At 37.1% G+C, this 20,403-nt stretch overlaps 1 protein-coding gene across 3 annotated transcripts in view; it reads right to left on the reverse strand.

Annotated features, from left to right (window-relative positions):
• NCKAP5 (NCK associated protein 5) overlaps positions 1–20,403 on the reverse strand; it is a 1,523,932-nt gene that overhangs the window by 756,046 nt on the left and 747,483 nt on the right. For all 3 annotated transcript variants that reach the window (XM_044074934.1, XM_044074933.1, XM_044074932.1), the window contains one exon: positions 14,396–14,486. In XM_044074934.1, coding sequence (XP_043930869.1) covers positions 14,396–14,486 — 91 coding nt within the window. The remainder of the gene's footprint in view (positions 1–14,395; positions 14,487–20,403) is intronic.

Genomic DNA, 20,403 nt, shown 5'->3' on the forward strand with positions numbered 1-20,403 from the left:
AGCAACAGGTGATTTTAACTGCCTATTATCAGGCAATGCTACTTCTAAAAATAGTAAAATAAAACTAACATTTCAAGCCAAGAAGTTAAATGACTTTACAAACCCGATGAACCTTAATGATATACATTGTCTAAGAGAACTTTATTCCTTATTCTATACTCACTATTCATATCAGCTTGGTACACAAACAAACATTGAAAAAGTCTTTGTATCAAATAATATATACTCAAAAATAAGTGACGTATCTATAATGACTTGCCCACTTTCAGACCATAATGCTATAAACTTTACATTCACTACTCAGACAGATGATTTAAGATTTGTACAGAGAATTCCCGCTTATATAACTAAGTTAAAAGACTTCAGGGAATGGATAATGAAAGAAATAGTCATGTTTATGGAAACAAATGATAATGGTGAAATGACTGATACTATACTATGGGACACCTTTAAAGTTTATATATATGGTAGAATAAAATCTTGGTACCTTAAAAAAAAGGTGAAAGTGGGACAAAGGACTTTTAGACTTACAAAAAAAATAGACAAGATAAAAATGGATGCAAAACCAAATAACAAAGTAGTGCATAATAAAATTACTATGTTAATCCAAAAATACTTAGAAGCTCTGAATCATAAGGTAGCCATAAACCTGAAAAAAATGAAATTACAATCTTATGCTGCAAATCCTAAATATCTACATAAAATAAAGGTAAGATCCAAAAAAATGAACAATCAAAATCTTATTAATGAGATTAAATATAAAAGTGATGGTTCAGTTAAGAGTACATCTAACTTAATGCGCATATTAGAAGTGTTCAAAAACTACTATAAAGATATAAATGATAACACACCACTTTTGGAGACAGATAATGGGATAAATACTTTTATTCAACAAAATATAACTACTATGGTGTCAATGCAACAAAATAACATATTAAATAAACAAATAATACTAACAGAAGTGAAAGAGCAAATAAAAAATTTAAAAGACAATAAAGCAACAGGACTGGATGGAATAATTCCTGAACTATAAAAGATTTTTCCTGAATATATAATAAAGAAAATGATGACTGCCTTTACTAAGGTTAAGCAAAAATGTACAACACCCCAATCATGGAAATATTCAATTATCTTCCCCATTTTAAAACAAGGTAAGGACCCCAAATCTTGTGATTCATATACGCCAATTTCTTTACTAAACACTGATTATAAAATTTTCATGACAATATTAGCTAATAGGATAAAGAAAATATTACCTAATCTAATACATAATGATCAGACAGGGTTCATTCTTCATAGAAAAGTGCAAGATAACATTATTAAATTACTATCATTAATATACGTAGCATGCAAATATAAAAAACTACTATTATCAGCCTAGACATAGAAAGGGTTTTTGATACTATTAGTTGGTCTTATCGACAAAGAATTTTGATTGGTTTTGAATTCTCCTCAGATTTTGTCAACTTATTAATGAAAATTTATAGTGGGGCACAGGCTTATGTGAAAATCGGATCATGAATATCCTCACCACTAGAAATCCTCAAGGGAATTAGACAAGGTAGCCCTTTTTCACCATTATTATTTGCTCTTTCAATGAAACCTTTTGCTACATATATCAGAAACAAGTAAAATATAAAAGGCTTTCAAGTTAATAAAGACTATTGTCCTACGATACAATTATTTGCTGATGATATGTTGTTAACTTTGGGTGATATTGATGTTTTTTTGCATGATGTTATAAATACCCTAAGCAAGTTTGAAAGAATTTCAGGGATGAAATTTAATCATAATAAATCCCAAACATTACTAATTAACAAAAAGATAAACAAAAACCTAAGAGAGAATAGTCTGTTTAAGAGGGAGAATGATGTATTAGAATATTTGGGTTTCAGCATAAAGAGTACATGGAAAGAGTCTGTGAAACTAAACTACAATAATTTAATAACCACCATTAGTGAACTAATCAAAAGATGGAATAAAATGTTCTTCACAATTGAGGATAGGCTCTCTAATTAAAATGATACTTTTTACCTACAATTTTGTTTTATATACAATCATTGATAATACCCCCTCCCAAAAACTTATTTAAAAAAATAGATTCCATGCTACTTACATTTTTATGGTTCCCCTTAAAACCTAGGATTGCATATAAATGGCACATTAGAGCTTGGAACAGTAATGGGATAGCATTCCCTAGCTTAGCTCTTTATTCCAAATCAGTTATAATTAATGAAATATTACATTGGATCTCACCTACCTATATATCTGGCTGGAAAATAATACATGGGATTCATATACCTGATGTCAGACCTATAGAAAATCAGTTTAAGGAACAATACGGAAAAAGTACAGTTCATTGACTTTTATGTGAATTTTGTTTATTTATCAAGAAGTTTGATCATTTTTCTTATGGCATTAATCAAATATTTAATAACTTTAAAAATATACTTGATTGTAATTACACCATTAAACAATTCCTATTTCTTATATTCCCTATAGCATACTCCCCTGATTGCCTAGATTCTTTCAACATCAATGTGATGCAAACATTAAAGGAAAATAACTTGATATTCTGGCATTAGTTTATTGAAAATAAGAGTATTAAACCACTAAACTCTCTTCTATGTAGTTTTGATAATAGTCAAGGCGGTTGGTTCTACACTCATTATGGCAGTTTATACAAAACAAAATGAGAGTATCAACCTAGAGACTGAATCTATGCCTAGTTTGATCCAGTTTTTTATTAGGTATCTTGAAAAGACAGATGATCAAAAATTAAGTATCTCACCTATCTATAAGATACTAAGAGAAGACACTTTAAAGGTTGACTCAGATTTTTGGAATTGCTATGTAAAAATTAATGGAAAACAAATATCTGATGAATCCAAAAAACTGTTATTGAAATCTACATATGGTATCTCTTCTTCATTATACTAGAGATTATATACATGGAAATTTATGAATAGGAGTTTCTATACTCCACATAAAATAAATCTTATACTCAAATACATAAATGTTGGAAATGTGATGAATTACTGGAGGCCAACTGGGTTCATATGTTCATTGAATGTAGAAATTTTGTTCAATACTGGAAATACTTCAGATATTTTGTAAAGGCTTTATGGTCTAATAACTGTCATATTTCTAACTCACTAATCCTATTCAATGTTTCTATACCTAATGTAATACCTATATCTCAGATTCAGTTGCTCTGGTCAATTCTTGTAATTGCCAGAAAAGTTATTACTTTGAACTGGAAAAGTAAACAAGATTTGTTGTTTAAAGAATTTGTTAATTTAGCAAAAGTTCTTTGTAAAAAAAGAACTGCAAACCATTTGTTATAGAACCCATAACATTACTTATAAAAAGTAGCATGGCAAAAATTGGAAAACCTTTTGAACAAATACTGATAACTTCTCATAGATAAAATGATTGTTTATCATGGATGAATGTAAATATTGTAAATAGTTTTTTTATTGTTTTATTGTATTTGTTATATGTACATTTGTGGATGTTTATAATGAAAATAAAATAATTTTTTTTTTGAAAAAAAAGTGATGAATGATGTAGATATTATTGATGCCTTCAGTGGAGATGTTTAATTACTAGACGGCTTTCTCTGATGATTTTATTAATGCACTTTAATGTTATATTACATAGTGAGTGAACTGAAAACATCATTCATTGGCTGAAGCAATAAACACAGTTATGATTAGTTTGGATGACTTTTCTTTTGTTTTCTGTTTGCATCATTGTGAAAGGATGGAAGTCAAAGTGATCAGTAGAGTGTTAGCTTGTTGAATCATATTTAACCAGATTCACAACTGGGATATCTACTTTGGTTTCAGTATTGAAAGAGTTAATTGCTGCACCAATATTTATCATTCCCATTTTACAAAAGTAATTGCCACGTGTATTATATACTTCATCCTTATCCAAACTGCAACATACTTGGAAATTTTGTGTATAACTATGTAACCATCTGTTGCAGTACACTGGCATATGGTTCTTAATGTGGATAACTATTTTTTTTTCATTCTTGCATTTTTATCTAATGTTTACTTAATTAATTGTTGATTTGATTTTTGTTGATGTTGATCAATACAATTTGCTGCAAATAAATAAACTTGCAAACAAAGATTCATGCCTAAGTTTGACTCCCAGCAAATACTTACACACTATTTGATCCTTAGCAACCTAGCATGTCACTTATTATGGCCTGATATGTTCACTTTCTGCCTGAAAAGGATCACTAGACCAGTCCAACCACCTGCTTAACAAATATAAAATAAATACATAAATAAATAAAAGTCAAAAGTTTTGAAAAGCCATTGTCTATAATAAACCTGTTGCACTGCTAACAAACTGGGTTAGTCTTCCAGTCAAGATGATTGAGTTTCTCCTTCTCCGGATACAATAGGAATGTTATTATCTCTGGAATGTAAATTTGCTTTGAATCAGACAGCCTCCCAGCTAGTATTTTGTGGAATCATTCTTCTTCTTCTTCTTGATATCTGAAATCTGTTTTCAGGAGTTTGAGCAGTCTTCAGGAAAGACACCAAGAAGGATCTTTTGTGTGATCAGTATTGTTTAGAAAGTATGTCTTAACAAAAATCAATTTATATTTGTTTCTTGAATGGAGTTATATGCATTAGTATTTGCATTTGTCCAAGTCAGCCAGTAAGTGTTTTTAGCAAACCCAGGAAAACAGGCATCATATCAGAAAATACAGTAAGGATAAGCATTGCCAAGATAAGGCATACAATTTGACGGAAGGGTCTTCAGTGAATTTTTTTTCTGAGGAAAAGCAAGAAAGCAGAAGGACTGATTAGTTTAGATACTGCTTTTCTTTTTCTGGGAAAATTATGTCAGATACGGTTTCCTGTAAAACTATTGAAAAGCCTTTAACCACAAAGATAATTTGAAAATGAAGATGATTTGGATGTGTTTTTTTGGACAGATTATGATATGTCTGTGCAAATAAGGCAAATGTTCCCTATCTGTGCTTTGTTGTCTATTGGTAGCATCAGAAAATACAACAGCAGTAGTACGCATTAATGTTTATATCTTTCACACAAGAGTGCTCTGTATGCATTACTTAGATATTTGTTTTGGTCATGAACAGCATTGCTCCCTATGTGCAGATTTATATGTTACCTTATTCAAGCTATATGAAGAAGACTGTGAAACACAATTGACAGTTGAGGTAGTGGATCACAAATGTGACAGGAATAGCTCTTTTCTGAAATCAACAAAGACCAGTTTCAACAGTTCAGAGTATGTACAATATTAAAACAGAGGTACTGGCTTCAATCCCAACTGGAGAAAACTCCAGCTGTATCAAAATATAGATCTCTGTGGGTTATGCACAACTTAACATTTTCCTAGCTAAAGCTGAACTGGGGACAAAAACCAAAAACATAAATGTACAAGATTTGTTAAGTAATGAGGCTAAAATATAACACATCATGGGCTGCATTGTTAGGCATTTATTTCACAGGTAATGGGTCATTTTATTTATTAAACTACTACAGCTGGCATAATGGTTAAGGTTTTCTCTTCTCATTCAAAACATACAAGGTTCGATCCTGACATCTGGCAAATGCCTCTCATTCACAGGGTACAAGGTTCTATTCGGACATCTGATATCTTTGGTAGGTTGCATGCTTTCCCTGTATTTATTTGGGGTTCCTCGCATCTCCCAAAAACATGCTGAGTGTTTCCATCTCAAACTCACACATGAATGGACTTGTGGGCAACAGCAAAGGCTCTAAATGGTGCTGCATATGTAGAGTGAAGAGTTGTACAGATATACCACGTTGAGCATCTACTGTGGTGTGCAATATCCGCAAGATAAGAGAACATGGATCACAGACTACAGTGGCAAGGCTAGCCACTTAATGATGTAAACTATAGCTCTAGGTGATTCATTCATAATGACTAATGTCGCCAAATGGATATGGGTATTTGCTGGTGAGAAGTGGTTTGAAGATCTGCCCTACTCTGACCTATGCCAGGGACCCATGTTAACAGTAAGAGGGTTGTATGTACTCCTATTGGCCAGTTTGTGCATGCCATAAAGCCCAGCAGCCTTAGAGCAATAAACTACTGACCAGTCGGAGTCCAATTGCCTAGCTTTGGTTACCTGAGATAGCTCTACAGAGTGAAAGCTGGGCATAAGATCAATCAACCTGCCAAACATGAACTAAGAATTGCAACACTCCATGTAGGTTCACTGACAAGATGCAGATTGAAATTGGATATGATGGTAAGGAGGACTTCCTATCCATCCAAGAAACAAGATTAAAGGGTAATACAGCAAAGCCACTTGGTTTGGGGTTCACAGTTTACTACACAGGAGGAGGACAGATTAGAAATGATGTGGGAATTATGGTGAGGGACAAACTTCAGAAGATAGTGAAGGATGTCATCAGGATTAGTGAAAGACTCGTGACAATCAGACTTAAGCTTAAGGACAGGGCACTGCTCATAATCTCAGTCTATGCCCCACAGCAGGGTTGTGATAGTGAGGAAAAGAGTGCATTGAGACAGAAGTCGCAGGACCTACTAGTTAAAGCAGGGCAGCATGAACTGGTGTTGATAATATGTGATCTGAATGCACATATCAGGCAGCATACCACTCAACCTCTAAGTGCAAGAAATAAGGGGGAGACAAAGGCCCAAAAACAGGAACAGATTTTAAACATTGCTCTAGTGAATTTAGAAAGTTGCTAGAATATGATTTAAGTTAAAATGTATTTTCTGAAGAATATGAAGTCTGAAACTCAAATGCATGCCATTATTTAGTAGCTTCAATCTTCAGTGATTTGCCAGAAAACCACAACTGTTATGAGGACCAGATCAAAATTATAAAGCAAAATGAATCTAGACAGTCTGCAAAAATCTGGACAGTTGAAAGGTATGTGGGACATACGAATCAGAATATGAGGACTGCCTGGTACACATGGGTGGAGCTACAGGAATAAATAAGGAGAGGTCATTCTATTCTTCTGTCTGGCAAATGACTTGATGGTACCCACACATGATTCAGCAAGAGAGACAGTCACAAGATTGTATACAAGAGTAGCCAATATGCAGCTCAGGTAGGTTTCCTCCTAGTAAGAAAAGGGCACTGGGATAGAATCAGTGATTGTAAAGTAATCCCCTGTGAAACAGTCAGTCCACAGCCACAATCAGCTGCCAGCACTGATCAGAGAAGGCTCAGGACTCTAGCACTACAGGAAGAAGAGGAAATAGGTAGGAGTTGAAGAAGAATGTCAGCACATCAAAACAGCATGTCTGAAGACTATAGAACATATATGTGGTAGAGACAGCTATGAACTAAGGTACATAAAGAAAGCTGGTGATGGAATGAGAAAGTCCAGTAAGTCATCAAAAGAAAGAAGGAATGAGGGGAAAAAGTGGGAGATAGAAAAGTCTGACCAAGCTAGGAAGGAATATTGGTTGACTAACAAGGAAGCTAAGAGAAGAATTTCAATAGCAAAGAACAAGTCATCAGAGGTACTCTACCAGCTTCTGGAATGTGACTCAGTAAATGGCACAAAGAAAATATATCAGGTTGCACAGCAAAGACAGAAAGATAACGAAGATAGTCAGACACCCTTCATAAGGGATGCAAGCAACAACCTGCTCACCAGTCCACAGGACATCAAAGGCAGATGGATGGAGTACTTATTTCAGCTTCTGAATGAAGAAAACCCCACAGAAGTTGAACTGCCCAAGACACAGCATATGACGAAAGAAGAGGAGAGGCCACCATAGAAGAAGTAATAACAGCACTAAGGGAAATGAAGTCATGGAAAGCAGCAGGCTCAGATGATGAGCAGATTTTGGGTGAGATAGGGGAGACATTCTTCCTGAGGGTACTCCTAGCAGTATGGAGAGAAAGTCATATCCTAGATGACTGGGGAATAAGCACACTAGTGCCGATGTTCAAGAACAAAAGGGACATTCACGAATGTGGGCAGTATAAAGGTATCAACCTCCTATCATACTGCATGAACGTTCTGCAGAGGTTGATTGACAAACAAATACACAGAGTAGTAGGAAGTAAGATGGGAGATGAACAGTTTGGATTTAGATCAGGATGTAATACAACTGACCTAGTGTTTATAGTAAGACTGATAGTTGGGAAGCAGCTAGAGAGATGAGGAAATAGTTCAACTGGTCATTCCTGAAGAAAGCATATGACAAGTTCCCAAGACAACTGATTTGGCAGTACTGTGATGGTTCAAAGTCCCAGAAACAGTGGCAGAAATACAGCAGGCTATGTGCAAGGACCCAATGACTCAAGTACAACACGTGTTTGGTCTAATAGAGGGGGTCCAAGTAGGAGATGGAGTGCATCAGGTTTCAGCTCTGTTATTCATACTTGTGATGGACTACATTAGCAAACAGGTCAGAGGGGACAAATCAAAAAGTTGCTGTATGCAGACAATGTGGCATTACAGGCATGCAGACAATGTGGCATTACAGGCAGACTGCAAGCAAGAACTTTAGCAAAAGAGACGGGAATGTAATTCAAAACTGAAGGAACATGGGATGATACTGAGTACAGGTAAGACAGTTGTGATGGCAGCAAATGGGGGAAATCAAAAGAAACTGAGGGTTGAGATATAAGGGAAGATTGACAGCTTCAAGTATCTGGGAGGGGTGGTGGAATAGAAGAGAGGTTTGAATGAGAAGATCAAAGTTAGAATCAAAGGGGCTACAGCCAACTGGCACAGAGTGTCAGGGGTAGCATATGACAGAAAAATGCCAAAAATACCTGAAAAGTAAGGTGAACAAAACAGTGGTGCAACCAGTACTGCTTCACGGTACAGAAATGCTGACAGTAAAGGAGGAGCAGTTGAAGAAGCTAGCAGTGATGGAGATGAAATGCCCGGGATAGGTGGTAGGAGGCACACTGTGTGACAGATGAAGAAATTAGGCTATAAGTGCAGAAACCAAAGTAGCTCCAATTGCAGAAAAAGTCAGAAAGAACAGATTACAGTGGTTTGGGCACATGTGCAGAAAAGCAGAAGACAAACTGGTGAAGATTTGGGGCAGAAAGGAAGAAGGCAAGAGGAAATGTGGGCATTCAGAAAAGAGGAGGATGGATTGTGTGAGAGAAGACCTGCAACAGTCAGGCATGAGTGTTGAAGAAGGGAGGAGAGTGGCATTGAATACAGAGAGAAATAGAAGGCAACAGTTGACACAACACATGCAAAAACATTTTGAAAAAGGGGTTGATGAAGATGATGATTTTCTTTAGTGTGTGAATGAATGATTTAACAGCTTCTAAAATTTAAAACAAAAACACACTACAACGTAAGGTAAACTAATGTCTGAAAAAGCTGTAATTAATTAGCTGATGTAGTTCATGCCAAAACTGAGATAGGCTGTAAATGCTGTGTGTAAATTTTTCTTTCTTTCTTTCAAGTTATTCTACTACTAAACTACTAAGTTTGTCCTTTCATATATATTTGCAATAAATGCAGGAATACAACAAAAATATTGTGCCCACTGAATGCTGGGCTATATGCTATCATGTTAATGTTTGGTAATTTTTCTTTATCTTTAAATCAAAATGAATAAATGGCATAGAATAATAAAAAATAATTGCTGTCTACATTGCACATGCTTACGAGATTTTAACATTGTTTAGCCATGACATAAAAAAGAGCATATGGGGATAACTGGGTCTCATGAAACTGAGTTAGCAATGAGTCAGAACAATTAACAAAATAGTTTCCTAGTGTTGGCAATGGTATTGTTGCAGCAAGACATCAGTCACTGGTTCAAGACAGCAAGGATAATTGTGAAATTGCTTGTCTGCAGCATTATTTAGTTTAATCAGTTCCATATATTACTGTTCCACATAACTATTTACTTCAGTACTTTAAAAGTGATGCCACACTGAACCCTTGGAGTTTTGTATAAAAATGCCTGGAATACTTCACACAATATATAAAGAACTTTGCATTAGGGCTAAAAAGAAAGAAAACAATAAACTATAACACCATCCATCCTGGGATTCAAAAACTCAATGTTCTGCACAATCCTGTTTTTAGAACTGTATTGTGCTTTATGCAAAGCCATTCAAAGACCACAGTGATCACACTAGAGTCAGTTGCACGCAAATGAAGCAGTAAAAGGGTGTGCCTACTACAAATTAGCCGTATGTGCTCCCTCAGAACCTTTGCTGAACATAAGAGCATGTGTAGTTAGGTTGATTGCAAACTAGAATCTTTGCTGTTAGATTTGCATATGCTAACTTTGAAAGAAAAAATGCATTGGGTGGAATCCCCAGGGCTTAGTTCTGGGACACTAACAGTTCAGCATTTATTTCTCCAATCTACAAGCCAACATCTGAGGCCTCTGGTTAAATGCTCAGATGATTGAAAACTACATGTTGCTATTCATGAAGATCACTGACTTGCAAATGTTTCAGGCAGGGCTGGACTATAGAAATAATGGTACTTATGCATTATCGCAACCACATTCTGAACAACTCACTCTGCAGTTGTGCTTGTGCTGTGGACATTTACTGGCTGTATAATGTTTAAACATTTAATAGTCGAAAAGTGCTATTTTAACTTTCTACTGGCATCTTGTTTGAGTACACCCTGCATTCTCGTAAAGTTACACACATTTCCTAGCCTTGCTATTGCTTTTCTGTCTGTAAGAAGTAGTAGGCGGCCCAATCTTGCACTTGCATGCCGCATAATCCAACATATTTTCCAAATGGTGTACAATGACCTGACATGAGTTAGGGGTTGCGAGGCTCCAATCTCATGTTAACATAATGAAGGGGCCAAGGCATCAGTGAATTACGCAAACATAAATTCATAACCCAACTACTCTTAGAACACACTCCAACAGGAAAGGGAAAAAAACAGAACCTAAACAGTTGTACAAAATAATGACTTGGTAGAACCTTACAACAGTTGCTCTACTAACCTCTGACATACAGAAACACGTTACAGCACCCTATGCTCAGTTCAAATGGACAAAAAATGAGGTAGGTTATTCCCTGAAGTGACAATAAAATACTTAATGTAAACTAGACCATAGAAAAACGCAACAGAGAATTCTGAGTTCATGTCAAACTTTGGATAGCGCTAAAGTAGAACGACCACACACACATGCATTTAAATTACAATTTCATTTCCTTGGTTGGTTTTCAGTTCAGCCTTGGAAAACGTATAACACTTATGCATTTAAATTACAATTTCATTTCCTTGGTTGGTTTTCAGTTCAGCCTTGGAAAACGTAATTCACCACCGATTCTTATTACCACCCGGGATTTTAAACCTCCTTTAATAAAACAGTTCTGCCAGCAGGTAAAACAGCAGTGATTCACTTAATTTATCTCTAGTAATGAATTTGTTGGTTTTAACGACATTATACAGCCAATACATGTCTGCGGCATAAGCACAACTGCAGAGTGAGTCATTCAGAATGTGGTTGTGATAATAAGTAAGTACCAAAATAACTAATGTAAAACAGTGGCCTCAAACTAAATTATAAAAGTGCTGTATAATATAGTATTGTATATTAAAGTATAGTATAGTATAGTATAGTATAGTATAGTATAGTATAGTATAGTATAGTATAGTATAGTCTACCTTGATAAAATAAATAGGTCATCATCATATTACAGAGGTGACTCAATCCCAAAGAAAGACAGTGTCGTCACAGACCTAGATACTCTTGTGTATGGCTTACTATCTTTTGACCATCATGGCTCCAAAATTGTTAGAAAATATTTCTGCCTCATCCAGTTAATAACCAAATCACAGGCCTCCAGAATAAACTATACATACCATGTTCCTTTATTTGATCTGTGATGGGTGTCTCAGTAGTGATCTGGATATCATTGACATTTTCTGTGTAAAAATGAATGGGTTCTGAAATGTTCACTAACGTATATTAACAAATTAGCATGACCTGCTAGAATGACAAATTGTTATCCTAGCACACCCTTACCTCTTGAATGAACTACCCCAGCACATTAACAAAGCAGTACACTTGCTAAATTTAAGACCGATCTTAACAATTTGGTGGGCCTTCATCATTTCTCCCAAGCCCTGCACTATGAGCCCTCCTAGAGGTGAGAAAGAATTGTTGTTTCTGGGTGCTGTGCTGCATTATATGTTATCTGCAGGCAAACTGCTAGTATCAACCTATGAACCTTTTCTGCCATTAAATGCTTTTTCAGTCCCTGAATATGATGCAGATGCTCTTTGCTTTAGGAGCGACATAGGATCATGAGAGGCTGGGCTTTGGGGATAGGAGCGAGGATCCAGTGCTCTGGATTGCTGCATGGTGACACCTAGCAGTGGCACTAGGTATTCATTGGGTGACACCTAGCAGTAGCACTGGGGGATGCCATGGGTGACACATAGCAGTAGCACTGGGTGTTGCATGGGTGAAACCTGGATGTGATACTATGTGTTGCACCCAGGAGATCACGCCTGTTGGGCAAACATTGCTGTGGCATGCACAATCAGTGAGTTGGCACTACTAAGTGGATCTTAAAAGAACTGCTGTCAGGATAGTTCCGAGGGACAAGGAAGTCCACTCTGCTGGATCTGCAGCTGTCTAGCACCACTCCCTACCACATGAGCTTTGGCAGAGGTAGAACAAATGAAGAAATTTGGTTTTGTGGACAGAAAGAAATGGATCATAGGTTTTTAACTAGCCTGGGGATGTTGGTTCTCACCCCCTGACAGCAGTGGGCTGATACTGTACATTTAAAGAAGCCAGAAGGCAAGACCAGCAGAGGTATAGGATTAGGGTAGAAGGAGAAAATGTTTGGCCCATCACAGAGTAGACTGACCAATGGTCTGAAATACTACTGCTATGGCCAAAAACTAGGATCAATTCAACATTGTTAGGCAACCAAATATGTCAAAGTAATGTTTCTTCCTATACTGCATTTAGTAGTTTGCATTTTCCAAGTTATAAATGTTTAACCATTGCTTCACAAACATAGATCGATTAGTAATACACAACTTATCGAATGTATTATTTATAAATTGCTTCAGGACCACCCAGTTATTAGAAATATTTTTATAGAGCAGAGTGGTGCTTATTGCAGAAGTGTTAGCTAGAGCTTGTTGTTAACCAATAATCCTGAAAGTATGTTTTAAGATTCTAGGGGCACCTGTTGATGATAAATACAATTTTATTAAGAATTGTAAAAGAAGCAGGAGTCTGACAGTTTCTTTCTTGCAACATTCTGAAATGGGCTTACTTATTATAATGCAAAAGTCAGACAAATTTTCTGTATTAAAATGTCAGATCATTTACTACTAGCATAAATACGTGAGCATTATCTGGGAATCTCCCAGAAACACATCTGAGGTCTAGAACGACATGACTTACTTAAATAGCTGTTCAACTGCTTCTTAAGGAATGCTAAGGATGTATCACATACTCCTGTCTGGAAACCATACAACGGCACTTCAGAGAAAGTCTCTGAATGCTGACTGAGCTGTGTAGAGTGAATATCACTAAAAAATTCCACTGCTAGCAGCTAAACGATGTGACTGAAACATCAGTATCTGCCAGATAATTAATATGTACGCATTCTTTTCCTTTTTGAACCTTAATTTAAATAAGCTAGGGCTCTCATCATTTTGAATGGCACAGCACATTTACATTAATAAATCCTTTGATGATTTCTTATTATCTGCTTCATCAATCAGAATGTTTAGTGCAGGCTTAAACGTTCAGCTCCCTGGGTAATACGTTTAGCTCAGGCCTGAAGAAACAAGAGTTTCCAGAAGCCTTAAAAGACTTGTTACTAATTAAATGTGTAATATGATGTGTATGTTTAATTTGCATATGCAATATGTCATCGTCTATTGCTTATTATCACAGGACATTTTGGAAAGCATTAATATGGTAATTTACATCCCATGACAACTGGAACTATAAAATGACTGATTGATCACATCTGAAATCTTTAAAAACTAAACAAGAGATTTGGTGTCCTGCCTCAGGACCTGCTGTTTTCCAGAATGTCAGGAGTTTGTCTGAGATTACAAAACAATTGCAGATCTGCATGTAAGTTGCAGTCTGCATGCTTTGCAATAAAAAATAATACTAATTTGTTCTCAAGAAACACTTGCAAATGTAAAGCAATTGTCCAAAGTCTTGACTGTACATAATTTATATTACCTATTGTATTTCTCAGCTCCTCTAAAACATACAGGTTTAGCAGATGGTCTAGCCATAATCCCAATAACGTGCTTATAACAGCAATGCTATGCATAAAAAGTTTAGGAACTTGACAGCATTTCAAGAATATTTGTATGCAATTGTATCACAGTACTTAATTACTTTATGCAGTGGGTACCGCTTGCATTGCGTATCCTTTTACCTGGCACTCTTTGATAATATCATCTGGTTCAGTTGTATCATCTTCAAAAGACCCTTGATTTTGTAACAGGTTTCGAACCGTCTCTTCCATTCTGTATTGCAAAAAAAAAAAAAAAACAGGGCTGTCTTGAATCACATATTTAAATCTACGTATCTTTTGCAGTTTGAATTAGCAACATTTTACTTTGCAAGCACAGCAGAACAATCTTTAAGAAGTAGGTATAGCAATACTTATTGAAGCTAAGTATAGCATGTAATGCATTTTATATATATATATATATATATATCATGTCCCGGTAATATTTGTTAGATAATTAGATAATAAGATGTTAAGTATCACAACAACTGCTAGGGAGATTATTCAACAATTCCAACCGCCTATTACTAATTCATCATCACTGAACACTTACATTTTGTCTGGGCACAGCAGTGCTAAACTAAGGTGCACTGAAGAGGTGATACAGGACCTCCAATTAACAATCTTATTCCAAACTGTATACCTATTCTTAATCATTTACTTCAGAATATACAGTGCTAAAAACACCACAGTTATCTTAAACACAAGAAGAGATGTTGATTAGGATCCACTAACATATACTTCTCTCATCAGTTCTGTGTGGAGCGGTGACAATGTGACAATGGCTTACTGTTTTGCTCAAAAGTATTTTATAAGCACAATACAAAAAAGTGCAACAATCTGTTTTTGAATTTGTGTTAGATTTCGAATGCAAACCATTCAGACTGAGACCTGTTCCTACTCCCGTTCCTTAATTTTGCTGTTACTGTTGTTTAGTCATTTAGTTGAATCCAACTTTTCATGCCCTGAAGGACCTTAGCATACCAGGCTGGTCTGTCAAGAGCTACTTCTTTAAAGGAAAAGGCCACCCACCCACTCCTACAGTTTAACAAAATCCTAAGGTTGCTTTTAAATCTACAGTATGGTTCTAGTATCGTTTAGGTACCAGAAATCTGCTTGTACAGCATAAGATGTTTCTTTCCTTGCCTTGGATTTTTTTTTAATCTTACCTTCTCACATAATTTGTCAGAAAAATTAACCTATAATTGCATGGCATAGCACTGACACAGGGAAATGTCTAATTCTTCCAGTTGGGTGCTGCCCACAGTCTTGTACACCATTAGTCCTACTGATGTCAGCAAGTCTGCAACTGCTATAACAAAAACAAAACAAACAAACAAAAAACGGCGTTGCGAAACTGTTTTCCTCTGCATTTATTGCAGAGAGGAAAAGAAACAGTATTAATGCAACTATCTGATTGAGTTATTACTAGTCCCTCTTTCTGCAGAGCAGTACTGGTTCATGCATTAGTGGGATTAAGAAAAAATGGCAAAAGTCTTAATATTTTACAGTAAATAATATTTCTGACTTTTCTCTAAATGTCACCTAAAGATTTGATACTGCAGCAAAGTCATCTTAACATCATATAACGTTGTATAAACAGCCATAATTGCACATCACAGAGTCTTTATTTTGGTAATAAGATGAAAATTATTACTTTTCATTTAACAATGGCATGATTTGCCCTGCACAATTTCAAGTTTCAGTGAGAATGTCCCACTTTGGGCATCTAAAATGATGATAAACCTAATAGCTGACCACATATTTTGTAAACTGATGCATTTGTAAGTGGTAACTTTGAGTAACTGCAACAGTTTTATAGAAATTAGTGCTAGTCTTACACACAAAACTAGATGTTTATCATCCTTAAGAATCACGGTTTTGATGATTTGTTGTTATGCAATATAACTAAAGAAGTGGTAAGCAATACAAAAGACATGAGAAAATGTTATGTGTGAAGACATCTGTGCCTCAGTTTAAAAAATGTGACACAAATTCAAAAACAGATTCTTGCACTTTTTTTTATTGTGCTTATAAAATATTTTTGAGCAAAACAGTAATCCATTGTCATATTGCCACATTTCTCCACCATTCAGCATATCAGTAATAAAATAAGATCATCTTCCTACTGCTGCAGGCATTGGTGAGAAGTAGGAAAAGTTTTCTGATGTGTTGATTAAAAGCTCTTACATTTTAGTGCTAGATTTGACACTTCAGTAAGAGAATAGGGAGGATCTGTCACTTTTCATAACACAGGGCCATAAAATGAAAATCCCCATGAAAGTTTGTAATTTAGCTACTTTCATTTACTGGAGTTGTATAGTTGCTCTGAAATGCTTAAAACAGGATCTTAGAGAAACGTTGGTCATCACAGTTATGGTGGAATGTTGAGATCATGTCATATCATAAACTGTCTTCTTTGAAGTAAAGATAAAATCAGGGCACCAGCTAACCCGAGAACTTTTAGGAATTATTCAAGGGCCAACTTTCTACTGCTGTCACCATGACAAAATTTCAAGCCCTCCAAACCCTGAGAATGCCACTGCCTACGTGGAATAATTCACAGAAACACTGTATAATCAATATTAACAGCTGCTTAAAGACAGCCATGCCTGAATGGATAAAGCACAGGATCAACTCAAAAAGCAAGCCACACAGGTGGAATTCCAACTTCATCAAAAGGTTGTATAACAAAAGGAAGAAGTTATTAACAAGAAATAGGAGGTACAATCTCCAGAAATGTAAAAATTCCCTCATCAAGTCTACCAAAGAGGATTTCAGGTAAAATTTGCATCCCAGGCAGAGAGCAATCACAAAGCTTTCTCCAATTATGTCTATAACCTCAAAAGTAACACAAAGCAGTGTACCAAATTAATGTTAAAAGGTGCCACCTAAACAGAACCAGAAGATATAGCAGTGGGAGTGGTAAGCACTAGGTAGTCTATCTACCACAGGAGGAGTGGTTTCTGGCCCAGAAATTGTAGTTTATTTACCGTTTGGGCAGTTTTTCCATATCTTTCAACTTTCTGGTTTAAAAGCCCTCATCTGTGTTTGTTTCCCACCTTTCCTGTAACTAATGCAGTCCAAATACAGATTTGCTGTATCCAGGACTGTTTGTAAGCTTCTAAGCAGTGTCAAAGTCTGCTCTTCAAATTTTCCCTTAGATCTGCTAGTTCTCTCCTCTCCTGCACTTTTACTAGCTTATTAGTTTAGCACTTTACCAGACTTCTTGTAGCAATTATTGTAGCACACAAAAGTGCCACCAGCACTAAACGTTCTTCAAGGAAACAGCTCCAGTACTTATTAATGCCTACCCCTCCAGACATGTCTAAAGGTCAGCTCCCTGTGCTTTCTACTATTAACCTGGTGAACTTGGGCATCCTGAGGCAATGTAACAACTGCCTCATGTATACAAACAACCCTCTCCTCTTACCTTCCAATACTCAGACTTGTGAGAGATGCACTTATATATCCAAACTGGAAGACATGTACTCTCCAGCCAAGACTGGAATAGCTGGTCAACAGGAAAAGGTCAACACTTGCACCAAACCACATGGAACACAGAGCCCTCCAGAACACACACCAGCAATGTCTTCACATAAAAACACAAACTACACACCCACCTTCACGGAGGCTCTCAATAAAAATCTACCCAAACAACAGAGACCTCCAAGGCAGAAACACACTCAACCACCACAACACAACACTAATCATGAGACACATAACACTTCTAAACAGTGCCACTCAACCAAAGCCCCTAAGGCAAAACAGCATGCCCAACATACTAGCCATAGGTGACTCAATAGTGAGGCACACTGATGTCCTACTCACTAGGTTGTATAAGGAGAAAGTAACAGTCAGCTGATGTCAGGCGCCAGGATCCACCACATAATGCAAGCATTCAGGTCCCTCAACAACAGGTACAAATAGGGCTCTGTCATTGTACATGTGGGTGTGAATGACCTAAGATGTACCTCCCTGGACTACATGAAAAGAGACATGGAGAAGATCTCGGATTATGTAGCCCAGGGAGGTATGACCCTAGCCCTAAGCAGCATCCTGCCATCATCCAGAATGATACCACAGTACAAGCAGAAAATGACTGATTTCAACAATTTGCTAAGTTTCTGGTGTCATTCTAGGGGATCCAGTATCTGTCTACCTGGGATGACATGATTGACAGACCTTGATGCTTTGCCAGAGATGGACTGCATCTGTCACTGCTGGGCTTCCGGATAATGGCCAAGGCTCTTGCCACCCCTATAGTGCCTTTTTTAGGTGGTATTCCAAAGACCAAATTACCACCGTAACAGCTATAAACAAATGCAGTCTGAGAGTCATGCTGCTCAATGCTAGAAGTCTAAATCTCAAAATGCACTAGCTCAAAGCGCTCCTTAAAATGGAGAACATTGACATTTGTGCTGTAACAGAGACCTGGTTCAAGGCAGCCAAAAGCACCCCTGCACTACCAGGCTATAACTCGTTGCACACTTTTTGGCCCCAGAACTTGGACCAAAGCTCCAAAGGCGGTGGTGTTTCCATATTCATAAAGGACACTCACACCTCCAGAGTGGTAGCCCAACATAACGTATCTGAGATACTTCAGGTGCATCTAACATTGGGTAAGACAGCGATTCAGATCGTAGCCTGCTATAAGTCCCCAACCATGTCCCAAGACTCATACTCCATGTTCCTAAGCACCATGGAGAATATTAGGGTCCAACCTAACATTCTCATACTGGGCGACTTCAACTACCCCTCTATTAACTGGGAAAACTACTTATGTACCAATACACTTGCCCAATGCTTTCTGGAATTCATTAATTCCAATGCCCTGGACCAGCTTCTTCTTACCCCTAATAGAGGAAACAACATCCTTGACCTGGTCATTACTAACATGGGCGACTGTTGCTCTATAACAATTGTCAACTCCTCCCTGGTTAGATCCAACCACAAACTAATCACCTTGGAAATCCACATCCCTCCCACACACCCCCACAAAAGTAACCACCATGAAAAATTTCTCCAAAGCTAACTTTGGGATCCTAAAAACAGAGGTGGCTAACTTCAAGGCACCCATGCAAATGGAGAATAGTTGCATGACCGCTGAATCATACACCAATGCACTGTACGGACATGTACACAAATGCATGGATCTCGCCATACCCAATAGAACCAAAACGCTCTCCTCAAAAAAAAAAGGAAGCCACTCTGGTGGTCCCCTGTCATAAACAAACTCTACACCGGAAGGAGGAAACTGATCCAGAATAAGGTGAAGTCCCAATACTTGAAATATTCCCTTATCAGACTCAACAAAAGGTTGAGATCCCTCATCAAATCCTCTAAAGCTAGCTATGAAAACAGAATTGCAGCAGATAGTAAAGACAATCACAAGTCCTTCTATAGTTATGTAAAGAATCTCTACGGCAATACCCAGATTTGCTCTGAGCTACTGCACAATGGTACCTCTTACACTGAGCCAACAGATATTGCCAATATACTGATTAACAGATTCAGTGCCAACTTTACCTTCCCCAAGGACCAATCACAATACCAGCAAATTGCCAGGCACCCAGTATTACTGCTGCACAGGTTAAAACAGCATGGCCAAGAAAGTCCTTCTATGTGACACATCTCATTACTAAGGGTTTTGCATCCAGGAAGAAAGAGATCATTGTCTCCCTCTACTCTTCCCTCATTAGACCAATCATTGAGTACAATGCCCCATTTGGCATGTACCTCACTAGACGCCTGCAACAACTGGAGAGACTACAAAAGTACCTCACAAAGAGGATCCTAGGCCTTAAACACATGTCTTATATGGACAGACTCAAAAAACTCCACCTATTCTCTGTCTCATATTGCCTACTTAGAGGCAATCTCTGCTTGACTTACAAAGCCATGTCTGACCCAGCTCTGTTAGAAATGCTACATCTAAAGAAATACCAATCCCTCTGCACCACACACTTCAGAGACCTCAACCTCATTACCACAATCAACAGAACATGCTGGAGGGACAGGTTCATAACCCAGAGACTGCCCATGTTATGGAATAGACTTCCCATACATGTCAAGCAGAGCACCTCATGGGCCCTCTTCAAGTGAAATCTTGATGAGTGGATGGGAAATAGAACATTCACCCTGGGGATCAC

The sequence above is a fragment of the Protopterus annectens genome, chromosome 6.part0 (genome assembly GCF_019279795.1).
Source record: "Protopterus annectens isolate FY-2018-M chromosome 6.part0, PAN1.0, whole genome shotgun sequence".
Taxonomy (NCBI): domain Eukaryota; kingdom Metazoa; phylum Chordata; order Ceratodontiformes; family Protopteridae; genus Protopterus; species Protopterus annectens.